At 38.2% G+C, this 16,314-nt stretch overlaps 1 protein-coding gene across 2 annotated transcripts in view; it reads right to left on the bottom strand.

Moving 5' to 3' along the window:
- The window catches only part of ZCCHC4 (zinc finger CCHC-type containing 4), a 67,169-nt gene that overhangs the window by 2,735 nt on the left and 48,120 nt on the right, over nucleotides 1-16,314 (bottom strand). The window contains exons 9-12 of one of the 2 annotated variants that reach the window (XM_012472446.3): nucleotides 5,658-5,779; nucleotides 5,338-5,413; nucleotides 3,097-3,148; nucleotides 2,444-2,588 (exon numbers count right to left, since the gene is read on the bottom strand). In XM_012472446.3, coding sequence (XP_012327869.2) covers nucleotides 2,444-2,588; nucleotides 3,097-3,148; nucleotides 5,338-5,413; nucleotides 5,658-5,779 — 395 coding nt within the window. The remainder of the gene's footprint in view (nucleotides 1-2,443; nucleotides 2,589-3,096; nucleotides 3,149-5,337; nucleotides 5,414-5,657; nucleotides 5,780-16,314) is intronic. The other variant, XM_012472448.3, reaches the window with a different exon arrangement.

The following is a 16,314-nucleotide window of genomic DNA, read 5'->3' as shown; positions in this document are numbered from 1 at the left end:
TTGAGGCTATGAAATCAATGATCATCCCATGAGGAACTGGCAGAACCACCTTGACTCCAGAACCTGTGTTCTTAATCACCTTGATACTACATACTCTACTGTAAATTATTCACATATGCAAACTACTAACCATATAATAATCATTCAATACATATTAGCTATTATTAGTTCCACGTGACCATTATGCAGAATTTTGCTTGACAACTTTAAATTTTTTCATATTTAGATTTTGCACTATGGACTGGGATTATCAGTTCAAAATAAAAGTCTACAGAAGGAGAATTGAAAACTAAAACAAAAAAGTCATCTTTATACTATTATACTGATTCTTGCATACTATATAAATCTACTTACCCAGTCATTTTTTTAATAGGATAATTTCTTGATAAGTGATGATTTAGCAAACTTAATGAAGTATAGTACGATCGCTAATGGCAAAGTCAATGAAACCATGTGTGCCTGTACACAAAATTTAAGTTTCTCTTTGGCTCATGCACGTATAAGCAGGACTAAAAATGAACCAGATTTCACTAGAGAATACAGTAAAAACAGGAGGAAAATATTTGAAAATATTCATTTGTACTATGAATACACAAAATTTTCCGGAGATAAAGTCTTTGAACAGCGACTATAAGTCAGTTTTATTTTGTCTTAAAATTAAATTGACCTAGTATTTGTCCTCTAAATTAGAGGTATTTATGTAACTGATAAAATGAGTTTTAACCACAAGAGGGAGCAAGCATCATTCCAGTTAGCAACGAAAGAAAAATTAACACCAAGGAAAAACAGATTAATATAAGACAGCTGTAAAAGGCATGAGATGGAAAGCCTTTTTATGCCATGTATGCTAAAAAGGCTGTTATTTTTCACTATTATAAAGAAAAAAAATTTTTGCTTTGTGAATTTCATTATAATTTTTTTTTGAAAGCAGTAATTATTAACAGGAATTTAGGAGTCTTTGAGAAAAAAAGTATTATTATTTAAGAATTATCAGCCATCCACATCTCAAAAGATTTCCTCTTGGAATTAAACTTGATAAAATCTAGTACTGAAAGATACTAATGATTTCCCCTAATGAAATAGTATATTAGTGCCAAACAGACTAGCTGAGGCTATTCAGGAAGCAATGAAGAGCCTACAATAGAGTATTAAAACGCAAATTTAGTTTCCACGTAGGCTCACAGAATTAAAGGCTGAGCATGTTACTGACTCCTGTTCCCACCCAGAATTACACTGTCAATGGTACAACAGTTCCAGACCAATATGTTTATGAGGCTGTATTCAATTTTTGAACGTTTATTCTAAGGAAAAATATTTCATAAGATTCTTCAATAAGCTTCTTTAATTGATTTTTAAAAACTCTATTCTGGATTACTCAGTGGAAATAATTATTTGAAATAGAGTAAATTTAGGAAAGAGACAGTTGTAACAGTAGCCAGAATTCAAGTGGCTGGACCACAATGGAAAAAAAAGTTTTCACTGACCAGAAATAAATAAAACACATGAGAATGAATTCTAATATTATCATAAATAATTACAAAAGCATCAGATATTTCTAATATGAATCAATTTTTTGGAATCACAAGACATATGGTAGCCCAACATTTTTACCCTAATCTCAATTTTCATGTAATGTCAAATTTAGCTATCTGGTAATCTCCAGTTAATAACTGTGTGACATTAGTTTTCTTACCAATAAAGCAAGAGGACTTAATTCTATCATCCCTTCTAGTTAGAAAAAAAGTATAACCATTCAAATTAGCCTGATTAAAATAGCAATGTTTTTCTTTTTTTGCTTTGTTTTGGGGATAACTATTCCAGAAGCAAAAGCTTTTCTAAATATGTTACTGTCATTGGTATCACTTTACTGAGTTGTAATCCATAGCTGTAATCAAATATTGGTAAGAGACATAAAAATAATTACAGAAAAAATAGTAATACAAATTTCAAATACTTAAGTAAAGCATGTCTAAATATTTTTCTTAAAATCTGATATAAAGAAGTAACTTTCTACAATTTGCCTACTGTGGAAGTACTCGCTATTCAATCTGAAATGCCTTCTCCAGCCTTTCCTGCCATCCTGTGTCTATATCTGATCTGTCTCTCAAAGCCTGACTTAAATACCATGTCCTTCAATAAAGCATGAATTGTCACCCCGTATAACTTTACACATGAGACGTAAAGCTAATGAGATGTAAAGTTTTTTTCTACCTCATATTTTGGTTATTTTCATGTCTAAGCTATAAAGCTATAAGCTCTTTGAAAGCAAGCGCTTTGAATCATCTTCCTCTCCTCCATCCGCCCATCTATGCAGCCAATACGTAATAGTGAAAGTGACAATTAACCTGGCACTTCAAAATCCTCTGAATGTTGCATGCTTTTGTGGACTACCCTGTATAAAACACAGAGGGAATATATTTTTCTAGTAAAGTATTCGACTGACTTGTTAGCTCTTTTAGATGTAGCAATGTTAGGACAGGTACTGCGTTTATGATCCAGTTCACCACAAATAAAGCAGCCATCTTTGGGGCCCTGGCAAGAATGGTCTGGAACAGCACAGTGATTGCAAATGCTACAGTGGATCCAGGCTGTAAAATAAAAATTAAGTTTCAAAAGAAGTTCATGTAATGTAATTTTTCATCTTATTAACCTTTAAGGTAGGATATATGAACAGTGTTTACTTGAAGAATTGTAGCTAGTTTGCACAGCTAGTTTTTGTTTGGCTAAATAAAGAGGTTAGAACTCCACATAAACTAGCTAACTTCTTTCTGTGAAATGGCAACAATTTCAGCCCTTCTCCAGTGAGTTATCAGCTGACAGCTACTGTCACAATGGAGGCTGGCTGAGTGACACAATGCCTTATTAAAATAAGTAAAACCGAATGCCACACTGAAACAGGTTAGCAGTCATCTCTCCTGCAAGGCAGAACAAGGCAGAACATACATGTTGATAACTATAAAATTAAAAAGCAAATAAATTACAAGTCTCTACGATGATTATTTTTTCCTTTATAAATCCAATGAAAAATCCTATTTAGATGGAGAAAAACTCTAAAATGTATTCATAGGATTTCAAACACTAAGTATCAATACTTACAAGGCTTTACACACTTTTTGCAGAGAAAGCAATGGTTCCACTTCCTTCCGTCCTACCAAAAAAAATTTTAATTATATTTAATTTGTTATTAAAAATCAAGTTCTACAATTAAAAATTAAAATGTCTTATTAAAATCTGTGTAAATTATTCATTCCCTATTTCTGCCTTTTCTGGGCTTCACAATTAAATACTTTGATTTTAATTTATGCATTTCTCCACTCAACTCAAATGCCTCCTTGATGGGCCTCAATTTCCTTAACTGTAAAACTAGGAGATTTATCTAAATCATCTTGAAAATCCACTCCAGTTCAAGCAACTCAATCTGCACAAAGAAGGACTCAAATGAAAATTTCAAGAGAATTAATGATTCATAATTTTATGTGTCTATACTGTATAATCCTTAATGAAATTCATATTTGAGAACTTTACATAATTTAGAAAGACAGATTATAGGTTACTGTTTGATTAATTTTAAAACTATGAAATAAAAAATATCTAGAAAAGTGCATAAAACATACCCAAGTTAATGAGTATTATAAAGCAAACATGGATGAAACCCACCAGGTCAAGAAAGAATACCACCAGCCCTCTGGAACCCCCCCTGTGCCCCTACTCAATCACAGCATTCTTCCCTTTCCCTCCCAGTAACACCTATTCAGTTTTTGTGATTGTCATTTCCTTGCTCTTCCTTCCTTTTACCACCTTTGTGTGCATCTCTAAACAATAAGTTCATTTTCAACTTTAAATGATACAATCTGGGCATAAGTTTTTTTAATGAAGAACACACATCATGTCTCAACTAATACAAACTAAATATAAACAATCAGATGTATTAACATTGTTAAAAACAAGTATAACCAGTAATATCATTATATAATCATGGAAAATATAACATTATATAATCATGAAAAATGTACTTTCTAATATTTACATAAATGCAGCCTATTCTTTGGAGAATAATTTGTGCTTATGAGCCAATCTAAACTTTACAGGCCCTTTCTGACCAGATTTAGTTAAAATAAACAAAACAACTTAAGGGTCATCCTGCCTTCCTACAAAATTAGGAGGTTTATTTATAATTGCCAAAACTTGGAAACAACCAAGGTTTCCTTCAGTAGGTGAATAAGTAAACAAATTGTGGTACATCAAAGGAATATCATTCAGTGCTAACAAAAAATGAGCTATCAAACCGTGAAAACACATGAAGGAACGTTTAATGCCTATTACTAAGTGAAAGCAGCCAATCTGAAAGGCTGTATATGTATGATTCCAACTGTATGACATTCTGGAAAAGGAAAAACTATGGAGACAGTAAAAAGATAGTGGTAGCCAAAGATACCCTTCAGGAAGAAGGATGAGTAGGCGGAACACAAAAGATTTTTAGTGAAAACAGTGAAACCACTCTGTATGACACTGTAATGGTAAAAACATGTCATTATACATTTTTCAAACTCATATAATGTAAAATACCAAGAGTGAACCCAATGTCAACTATGGACTCCAGGTATTCATGATGTGTCAACGCAGGTCCATCAGTTGTAACAAATGCCCCCCTCTGGTGGAAGATGCTGACAGTTGGGGAGAATGTGCATGTGTTGGGGCAGGGGGCATATGAGGAATCTGTACCTTTTGCTCGATTTTGCTGTGAACCTAAAACTGCTCTAAAGAACCAAGTCTATTAAGAAAAAATAATACCTAAATAAATAAATAAATAAATAGGAGGTATGTCCCTTTGCAGTCCTTCATCTGTAAAAAAAATCACGAGTAACTGTACCTAATAAGGCTGTTGTGAGGATTAAATGAGTTAATCCATGTAAAGCTCTTAGGAAAGTGTCTGGCATATTAAAAGGTGCACAGTACATGTTATTAATTATTTCATCAGAATGATGATGGTACCTAATAGCTCAATGCCTTATTTGAAACACCATAATTTTGCCCTCAACATACACATAATTGAGCATTCATTTAATGCCTTATTTGAAACACTGATAATTTTAGCAGTCACATCGTACCATATGAAGATGAATTCAAATAACTGTTGGTGATGATGAAGGCAGTTAAGTGTTTTTAAAAGCCTGTTGTATGCTGTAATTTAAAATGTTGTATTGTAGTATAATTAATAAATAATACATATGAAGACAAATCATATTAACAAAATAACATTTAAAAAGTAATAAAACTAGTAAACTAAAGTGAAATGAATATGTCTCAGTAAAAATACATTCTATAAGAACACCATACCTTGGATGGGCAAGAATTACAGTGCTCACAGTGCTGATTCTCTTGAGAAACATATCGTTGACACAAAGAGCAAAATCTAAAGAATAAAGGACAGAGAAATAGGCTGCATATATTTATTGAGATTTACAGAGTAGATAAAAGTTTACAAAGCACTCATTACAAAAACTGGGTACAATTTGAATTCAATTCATTATGAAATTATGGACCTAATTTAAAAATAATAGAATAACATAATTCAATACTGAAAGCATTTTACTGATAGATATATGTAACTTCATTTTCAGTGACTCGTGTACTTCAAAGTTCCACTGTGATCTTACCTGTACCCTTCTTCAGTAGGAAGGATTATTTTGTTGAGTGGAATGTTGGTGAAAATACGCACAGGAGACTGTTTTCGACCTGTCTTTCCATGTTTATAAAGTGCATGATTGTCATAATCTACCTAGAAAGTTAACAATTAAAGCAGAAAGAAAATTTACTCAAATTAGTCAACATTAGGATTTTTTAACCAATACATGAACAAGCTGATGCCAATATAGGAGTTAAAGTATTGTCATGCCAAGTATCAGGTTCCAGCCCAAGCTGAGGACCAAGGGGAGAGGGGAGTGGGTAGACCAGTGGTGGGTAGCTAGAATAACACTTGAGGATTGTAGACAGTTTCGACATGGCTTTTACTCTCTCTGGGTGTGAGCAAGGCTGGGAGTGAGCCGTGTGTGCAAGCCGAACTGGGTGCAGGCCGTTACGTACAGCGTTAGCAGGGTAATTCTATCTTTTACAGATAATAATGGCTCCAAGCCAAGCACGAGCTCATGTGGGTGATACCTAATGCGCTTCACATGGCGTGGTTACGTAATGTGCAGAATCCTGTGACTGCACTGCAAACCCGTTAAGTCACGCTGTGCCGGAAAGCCACGTAGGCCTACTCCTGACTAAAGTGCAGTCATCTCCTTCACACTCCACTCCCTTGGCCAAGGGTGCCCTCTGGGCAGGGACACGTGCCCACAGGTTAGAGCCCTGAATTCATAACACACATCAACAATAAAGGAGCAACAGCTCCAGGTTATGACGGACAACCACCCCATAATGACATCACCGCAATGTTGCTTTATACATTAAGCCAGTTTTTTTGTTCCCCTACCTTTAAAGGTGTTGGGGCAGACAACGACAGTTTACCTTTCATCCCTATACCTAGTTGGAGGAGGTGATCCTTGCTCCTCTAGGTCCTGCCACATGGCCTGGCCCCACATGGCCTGGTGACCAACTAGTTACCTTTGTAACTTCTAGGTAGTTAACTGTCCAGCTAGCCGTACAGATTACCACAAGTGTCACCTCCTTAGTGATCACCAGCCACACTGCTCTAAGTTCAGCCCATTGGCTACTTTGCCCGTATCTGGTTTCAAATCATATGGTGTCAGTACTAGGTTGGAATGCAACAGCAGCACCTTGGCTACGCCCATCTGTGTACCATGCCCCATTGGGAATGGGGGGATGCCCCTCCTTAAACAGCAATGGCTCAAGGTAGATGGTTGCTTCAGGCACCATGGCCTTATCTTGCATTAGGACTACAGGTCCCAAGACCTCTCGCAACTCTGCTGCTAAGGGACTTGTACTCAGTGTACTCCGCTGCTCCAAGTAGGTGCCCCACTTTGCCAAAGTGGATGTCTGTGCTGTCCAGTCCGGGGGGTCGTTATCCATGCATGCACCCATCACACTATCAGGTAAATTGTATGCACAATGACTGTAGCCCATCCTGTCATGCTCTCATGAGACTGAAGGGCAGCAAATGAGTTGCGAACTGCTTCTTTATCAATGAACACTGGGGCTCAGCTCCCTTCCACAGCTGGGACCAAAAACCCACCAGTGTTCTCAAGCGCTCCATGCACTGCTACAGGCCCCAGCCAAAACTATCTGTGGTCACATACACATCCAGCTCAAACAGGCGCCCCTGGTCAACTACCCTTAGGGCTTATGCCTGCTAAATGGCCCTCTTGGCTGCCGGAAAGGTGGTCTCGGCCATACCATCTTAATTTTAGGCAAGGGGAGTGTTGCCACTTCTAAATCTGCAAGAGAATCAGAGGTTAGCATAACATCATTAACAGGACCATGATATACGGTGGGGCCATGCATAAAGCCCTGCGGCAACACCGTGAAAGTCCACTGTCATCCTCCCACGAAGGCACACTCTTCCAGGCTCTCTGTAAAAGAATGCTTTAGCCCGTACTGTCCCAGTTCCATTAAGTGGTCCAACAAGTCTGTGACAGATGGCACAGCTGTCAAGCTCTGTAAAATATCCAACCCCAGAATGTATCTGCACTGGTGTTTACCAGCACCAGCACTTGCTGTGCATTGGTGGGAGACCAGTGGATTGCAAATTTCACATGTAGCCTCCAGTCGTCCAGTGTCTTCCCAAGCCGAGCACCTTGGCCAATTCCCTCATCAAACAGAAAAGACTCACCCCTGCCTGTCTGCAGCACAGAGTCTTTGAGCTGGAGCGCCTGGGTGGGACCAAGTTACACAGCAACATTCTTCTCCCGCTTGGGCATTTTCTGGAATTTCTGCTCCAGAGACAACCATCTCCACAAAGTTAAGAGTACTTCATTGGGCTGCTAATCAATTTTCTCTTGGTCAACTCTGGCCAAAATCAAATCTATTCACATCTGTGAGTGTGTCACTCATTGGGCCCCCTTTTCTCCCACTCGGGGAACCCATGTGGGTGGCGCATCTTCCCCTTCTTTACAGCATGGACCCCTTGATCCCACGGACAGCCTCCTTGGTATCAGACCAAGTGGGGGTCTCTGGCCGAAATGATGGACCCAGGCTTGCATCCACAGCAGCCTCTAATTCCTTTTCCAAGCTCTGTAGCTGGGCTTCCAGGCACCCTACCTGTGCCTGGAGGTCCCCATGATGGAGGTCCCCATTCATGGGGACCTCTTTTTCTGAGCTGTGTAGCTGGCCCTCCAGGCACCCCATGTGTACCTAGAGGGCCCTTGCCTCTACTGCACCCCTCAGGGACTGGGTGTGTACTTCTCTTAGCGCAGTCAAAAAACACCCATCCAATTCTGCTAGCAAAAGCTCACTCCTTCTCAGGGCTCTGTGCATCTAGCTGCTTCAGCGCCTTCTCCACGCTTGTGGGGGACCCAACTACTCCTGCCCAGATTTCCACCGGAGCCCATCCAATCAGTACAGCTGCCACTGGGCACCATAACCCATGCTGTAGCCACACGGTTGACCCAGAATCAACAGGGAACAAAGGCTCAGTCTCCTTGGTATCCTGCTCATGATGCCAACTGTCATGCCAAGTGTTAGGTTTCAGTCCAAGCTGAGGACCAAGGGGAGTGGGTAGACCAGTGCCAGGTAACTGGAAAAACACTCGAGGAATCGCAGTTTCAACATGGCTTTACTCTCTCTCTGGGTGCAAGCAAGCCTGGGCACAAGCCAACCCAGGCATAAGCCAAAGGCACAGCATTAGCAGGGTAATTATACCTTTTACAGACAACAGTGGCTCCAAGCCAAGCACGAGCTCACATGGGTGGTCACCTAATGCGCCTCACGTGGTGTGGTGACATAATGTGCAGAGTTGTGCACCCGTGCTCCAAACCCGCTGAGTTATGCCGCACTGGAAAGCCACCTTAGCCTACTCCTGACTAAAGCACAGCCATCTCCCTTACAGTATTTAACAAGAAATTCTTCAGAGCAAGAGTTTACTTATTAACCAACAGCTTCTGTAGCAGTGAAATTTCATTATTCAAAATGTAAGATTTGTTATGACAAATTCATGTTGTCTAGTATTAAAGGAACTTTCTAATCTTTTATCTAATACAACAGACTTTACAAGAAAGTCTATTATGCATTCCATAATTTAGCTTTTGGCTTTAAAAAATTCAGCCTTTGAAGACGTGTGCTGGTTTGGTTGGGGCTTCCCATTTTGTGTGTGAAATTTGCTCTGTGTCATATTATGTAACAGAAGGGTATCAGCACTTAAAGTTGTGGTGAGGATTAAATGAGATAATGTATGTTAAGTACTTATTCAAGGCCTGGCATAAGGGAGAAAAATGGAGATGAAGACACAGGTTCACAATTATAGTTGTTCTCCCCACAGTGACCATTTCAAACATGTACCTCTCTCCTCAAGGTCCCTAACTCAGCCTTTAGTTTCAGCAGATTATCCTGAAAGCAAACTGAAGTGAACCAGCATGACTTCTATTAGCTTCTTGCTTCAGTCTCCTCCTCCAAACTATTATCCACACGCATTCTCAATTTGGTTTTAAGACTGCTATGAATCCACCTGGCCACTAAATCCATCTTTCTTTGTCAGTAGCTCTCAAACCGTGGTGTCTGGATCAGCAATGTCAGTGTCACCTGGGATCTTATTAGGAATGCAAATTCTCACCTCACCTAGGGCCTAATAAATCAGAAACTCTGGGAATGGGGCCCGGTAATCTGTGTTTTCACAAGCCCTCCTGGCACACTGATGTTTGAGAACCACTGCTTTAGATTATCCACGAGAATACCATGAGGTTTTTTATGAGGTCAGTGCAGGTAGGCTCGACATTCAAATAAGTTATGTACCGAATTGTTTCTATTACAAACAAGAATACACAAGAACTTACAATAAAACTGGCTCGTAAGCTAGCTATTTAATAAGTGAATCACAAAAATGTAAGAAATTGAGGACAAGGGAAAGAGATGCCTTTACGGAGAAATTCCTAGGCTTGTTCTCCAGCCCTGTCTAGTTTAAGGCTAAGCTTCAGCAGTGGGAAAAACTAAGTATATTGTAGCACAGGATGAGGAGACCCAAGGGACAGTGTGGAAAAGCCCCTAAGGGTTTCTGCCTGTCAGTATGGTGGCTCTGCAGTCCAGCAAAACTGTGTAAAAGCTGGCATGGATTCACAGTTGACCTGTTTGGAAGTACAGTATCACAACAAGGAAACTTTCAGGGTAGATCACATTTGAAGCCTCACGTTCAGTCACTACATTTCAAAAGAGACATTGATAAAACCAGTTCATTTCTTTGAAAAATAATGGGAATGAACAGAATTTATAGTTTAACAAATTGGGGATGTTTATCCAGAAAAGAGATGACAGGGAAGATCTGATAGCTATTCTATAACTGAAGGGGTGTCATACGGAATAGAAATTGGACTTATCCTTTATTGCTTCAGAGAACAGAACTAGGACCAATGGTTGGAAGTTAATGGGGAGCATATTTTATCTCCATATGAGAAAATTTTCTAACGATTAGAGCTATTAAATAAATTGCATTGCCTTCTAAGGCTGTAGGCCTCTGCTCACTGGAAGCATTCAAGTGAGGCTGGATGACGGCTGGTCATGAATTTAGTGGAGAGGATTATTATGTTGGGAAGTCAGCCTAGGTTACCTCTGTTTCTAACTTTGAAAATTCTATGAATATATGTTATCTATTAGAGGCTAGGGTACAAAAATAGATTTTACTACAAAATCACCTTAAAATAGTACTGTAAGTCATTTTCTCTTAAAATCATGTAAATTCCCAATTTTCCCCCTAATGCACTCCTCTGTGTACTCAATAAATATATAGTACCTTATTAAACTCAACAAAGATATTTTGAACATTTATGAGTGTCATAAGAAAAAAACTTCCCAAGGGAATCATATAAAGCTTTTCAAATGTTGGAGAATAATGTTTTAGAAAGATTTCTAGTACATGGAATATTCTATGCAATATACTAGATAGCAGATGGAAGAGAGGGAAAAAAAAAGGAACAATTTCTTTATGGTTACCCAAGGAGTCAGAGAATGTATGCGTCAGGAAGGTGGTTGATTGCTTGATTTTGCATAACCTAATTGAGATTATTATTATTTTTAAATGCGGGTTTGTTGTGCTAATTAACTATAAACATATGGTATGTAAAATGCATGCTGCTAGAGTAAATTAATGTACCTCTAACATACATCCATATTTCATAGCTTCAGCCACACAAATAAACCTCCTATGGAAGTGCTGTAAAGCAAACACAATTTTGCAAATTGCCTATCACTAGTAGTGGAGCTGATACACCATTTTCCCATCATTATCCCTGACATTTCACTCACAATGATGATGAGAGGCATTTTCAAATAGGAAATTTCTCCCATGGAACTGATTAATGTGATGAAGTACTGTATAGAAATGAGGGAAAGCACAAAATCTCTGCAATTCCTAACTTTTAATTTTATCTATACGCAAATGTCTTCCGTAACATGAGACTGAAACTAGTTCAATGAAGACTAAGACATCCAAGTCAACATTTATTTTGTGCCTACTGTGTTCCACGTGTCATGCCAGGAAAGAAAGACTAAATAAGACAGAGTACCTGCATTTCCATAACTCCCTAAGGATTGTGTTATATTGGATTTCAGTACACACAGAAGGTCCCCAGTACCTTCTTCTGCTCCAGCAACCAGCTTCTACCACAGCAGTAAAGTCTTTCGCAGTCCCCATATCCCATAGCCTCTTATTTAAAATTAACGTGTACATCTTATACTTCTTTTTACTTCAAACCCCCTAAATGTTTTATGATTATACATTAAATTTTAAGAATTTTGGTAACCGTCTTTTAATCTGCAATAATTTCCCAGAAATTGCAACAAAAATATCTTCGCTTATGACTGTGAAATTAATCTTGAAAAACACAGTGTCCTAAAAGGCTGATGTTTTAAAAGGGTAGCTTTGACAAAAGCAAAGAGCTATACTTTTAATACCCCCAGACAAGTGTCCCATATTAAGTAGAAACAAGAGAGAGCAGAATGTCCCAGGTGGAAGGGTTGTGAGACCATCTAATTCAGATACAGAAAATTCAGGACATGAACACCACCACTCCCTGACCCTACCCCCATAGCAAACATTACTAATGACATTACTCTTTGCTACCGAGCCTGGTATTCTCAACAAATTCTCCAGAAAATCACTAGCAATTTATCAGGATTAGTACCAAAAGAGAAAGTTATCTGCCATCTCTTTTCTGGTTCAATCATTTTATTTTATAGGTAAGGAAACAGAACCTGGAAAGATAAAGTGACTTCTCCCAAGATTAACTAGCCTCTAAAAGGCAGTGCCAGGACTCAGACTTCTTCTAACTCTAAATCAGAGTTTCTTTTCAACATCACATCCTTCCTTATCCTTCCTTTCTAATCTGCCTTTAATAAAACTCTTGGTTTTCCAGGTCTTTGATGACTATTTCATTCAGTATTCATCGAGTGCTTAATCACTGAAGAATCTACATAATTTATGTTTTATGAAGATTTCAGCATTTCTGCCTTCCTGTTATCTGGAGAGTATTTCCAAAAAAGAGATGTAGTGATTTGGGGTTTTTTACTGCACTGTGGTTTGGGGACTTATAATCATCTCAGGTGATGTCCAAAAAAAAAATAAAAAAGCCTAATCAAGGTCTATAGGAAAAGATCTATGAAGGAGGAGAGGAGACTCAAAGTTTTCATTCAATGAAGGCTACTATAAACAAAAAAAAAGTACCACAAAATGAAGTTAGGCCAGGAGTGGTAGCTCACACCTGTAATCCCAGCACTTTGGGAGAGCTGAGGTGAGAGGATCGCTTGAGCCCAGAAGTTTGAGACCAGCCTGGACAACATAGAGAGACCCCATCTCTATATATAAAAAAAAAATTTAATGAAGCTAAAGTAACAAAAGAAAAGGAAGAAAGCAAAATGCTCAGAAAGGAATAATAATAGGTCCAGAGAAATTTTCAAAAAATAGAAAAATTGTCAAAGAACGTCCATCAAATAATGTTTATAAATACATGAGGAGATGTGGCAAAATCAGTTTCTCCAACATGAGCATGTAATGGACAGTACTGTTCTTCCCTTTAGCAGGAATCATGAAAAACAAATTTGCTTTGTTTTGGATTTTATTCTCATTTTTCTTTCCAAAGGTTGGCTTTCTCCTTATTGAGAAGACTGCTTTTTAGCCTGCCAGACATATATGACCTAATCAGAACCTTTCTTCATCGATACACTAAAGCATATAATTATTGTCCACAAGCTTGGACCTTGCAACTATTTCTCAAAACTATAACCCTAATATTTCCAAAAGTTCTTCCTAGTAACACAGACTGCCTAACAAGTGATGGCTGGTTATTCGCAGTTGCCTCTCTCATCTGCTCTATTCTGGATCTGTCTTCTTTTGTCCTCTCACCATTTCATGCTCTTGTCCATAGTGAAAAAAAAACCTCTTCTCTAAATGTGGATGAAATAATTTTCTAAGGGCACAAATTATTAGGTTGGTGCAAAAGTAATTGCAGTTTTTGCCATTAAAAGGAATGTAACCTCAGTTTTGGAAATCTATTTTAAGCAAGTTGTGTAAAAAATGAAAAAATTATACACATAAAAGATGTTTATAGTAGTATTATTTATAGTACCTTAAAAGGTGAAACAACCTATAGTCCAAAAAGAAGGGAATAATAACATAGCTCGTTAATGAGCCATTAAAAGGAATGGCAAAAACCACAATTACTTTTGCACCAATTTATATAATTATGCAATTTCAATGTCTCAGATATATCAAAAAAAGACCTGAGAAGGAGTTTTATCCCTACCTTGGGACTATCTGAATGATGACAGTGACAGTGATGGTGATGACAATGCCGACAGCAAGAACCTAAACTTAACACTTTCTGTGTCTTAAGGACAGGGCTAAACCTTTTCATGCATTATTTCATTAAATCCTTAAAACCTTAAGAGACAGATACATTATTGTCATGCTCATTTAACAGGTAAGATAAGCTTCAGAGAGGTTAAGTAAGTGTCAGAACCAGGATTAAAACTCAGATCCTTTTTGACTCCAGGGTTCATGCTTTTTCATTCAATTATCCATTTGACATATACATGGTACCTACCGTGTGCCAAACATACAATTATCCACTGCCATAGATGCTACCGACAAGTAGAACCAGTTTACGCAGTTAACACCTTTAAAATATGTCAGCTATCTCTGCATTGCAAATGTCAATACCAGGAGCAACGCTCAGACAAGTAACAGAAAACTTGATGCCCCAAAATGGGAGTTAAACGGGCTCTGAGAAGACTTATAGCATAAATTTTGCCTGAAGCAGAGCTCAAGAAGTCAAGTTTAAAATGGCCTGTGCTACACACTTTTAGAACAAAACCTGTTAATACTGTTCAACAGCCATAAAAAAGTCCATTACATTTGATAAAGTAACCTAGGTTTGGAAATCTATTTTAAACAAGTTATGTAAAACATGAAAAAATTATAAACATAAAAGATGTTTATAGCAGTGTTATTTATAGCACCTTAAAATGTAAAAACAACCTATGGTCCAAAAATAAGGGAATAATAATATAGCCTGTTAATGAAATAATTTAAAGCTATTAAAGCATAATGATTGTGTAGCTATGTTTACAAATGTATACTTATAAGACACCGGGAAAAAGCAGAATTCAAAATTGTCTTCTATGATTACAAATATGTCTTTGGGAGGCCAAGGTGGGTGGATCACGAGGTCAAGAGATCGAGACCATCCTGGTCCACATGGTGAAACCCCGTCTCTACTAAAAATACAAAAAATTAGCTGGGCATGGTGGAGCGTGCCTGTAATCCCAGCTACTCAGGAGGCTGAGGCAGGAGAATTGCCTGAACCCAGGAGGTGGAGGTTGCGGTGAGCTGAGATCACGCCATTGCACTCCAGCCTGGGTAACAAGAGTGAAACTCCATCTCAAAAAAAAAAAAAAACAAATATGTAAAAAGTGCTTTAAAAAAAGATTAAAAGTGAACACTTTGAAAGTATAGTGTCTGCTGTTTGGGTGGAATCACAACTTACCCTAATTTTTGGTAACACTGTTTCTTTCAGAATTTTAAAATAATTTTCATAATGGTATATGCCTTCAAGATTAGAAAGATTAGAACCAAGTGCTAGCTTGCAACAGCCAGTGAAGACATTTATGGCTAAAACTCTGCCTTAATCAGAGGCTAGTCAATTATCCAGAGAACTCAAATAGAAAACTCTTATAAAAAGAGGAAGCAGGCTGGGTGCAATGGTTCACACCTATAATCCAGCACTTGGAGAGACTGAGGTGGACAGATCACTTGAGGCCATGAGTTCAAGACCAGCCTGGCCAACACGGCAAAACCCCATCTCTACTAAAATACAGGAAAAAAAAATTAACTGGGCATAGTGGCACACACCTGTAGTCCCAGCTACTTGGGAGGCTGAGGCATGAGAATCACCTGAACCTGGGATGCAGAGGTTGCAGGGAGCTGAGATTATACCATTGTTCTCCTGCCTAGGTGACAGAGTGAGACTCTGTCTCAAAAAAAAAAAAACAAAGCAAAGGAAGCAGTACCTGCCTGAAGACCATACATGGTGATGGCAACAACAGGATTAACTTCAAATACAAGGAAAAGAAATATAGGAAAGTGGAGATTAAAGCAAAATGAACTTAAAGGAATTGGTAGAGCTACTGTGGACAGCAGCCTCATCCTCATTTCAGGCATGGGGAAAATTCCACAGGCATTGCTGTGAAGGAGGAAGTCTACTCACTCCAGTAACTTCCTCCCAGAATCAACACATTCTCACAGAGCCATCTCTGCCTTCTCCGACACTCCTGACATCCCGTAAAGTATACATGGCGCAGTAAAGTATACATGGCATTCCACCAACCAGAAAGGTGATTTGCCTTTCTATATGCTCTGAACAGAGCAAACCAATGTTCATAATGATGATCCTGGGGGCTGCAGCATCTCCCAGTGATGACAAAAGATTAAATCAGCCACTCTAAAACCTAGCACGCTTAGAATCACCCAAGGAGCTTGGTGAGATATTTTTTTCTTGGGACTTTGTCCTCTAATTCTGATTTAGTGGGTTTATTTTGGTGCTCACTCTGTATTTTCAACAAGCACCCTAGGGATTACAGACATTTTGGAACCACTGGACTGAGCTATATATGGTATAATTTTAGTGTTTAATACAGCTCATTGTATTTTAATTT

Source organism: Aotus nancymaae, unplaced genomic scaffold (assembly GCF_030222135.1).
Source record: "Aotus nancymaae isolate 86718 unplaced genomic scaffold, 86718_ANA_hifiasm-v0.15.2.pri h1tg000006l, whole genome shotgun sequence".
Taxonomy (NCBI): Eukaryota; Metazoa; Chordata; class Mammalia; order Primates; family Aotidae; genus Aotus; species Aotus nancymaae.
Note: the sequence above shows the minus strand (reverse complement) of the source record. Positions and strands in the feature narration are given on the sequence as shown.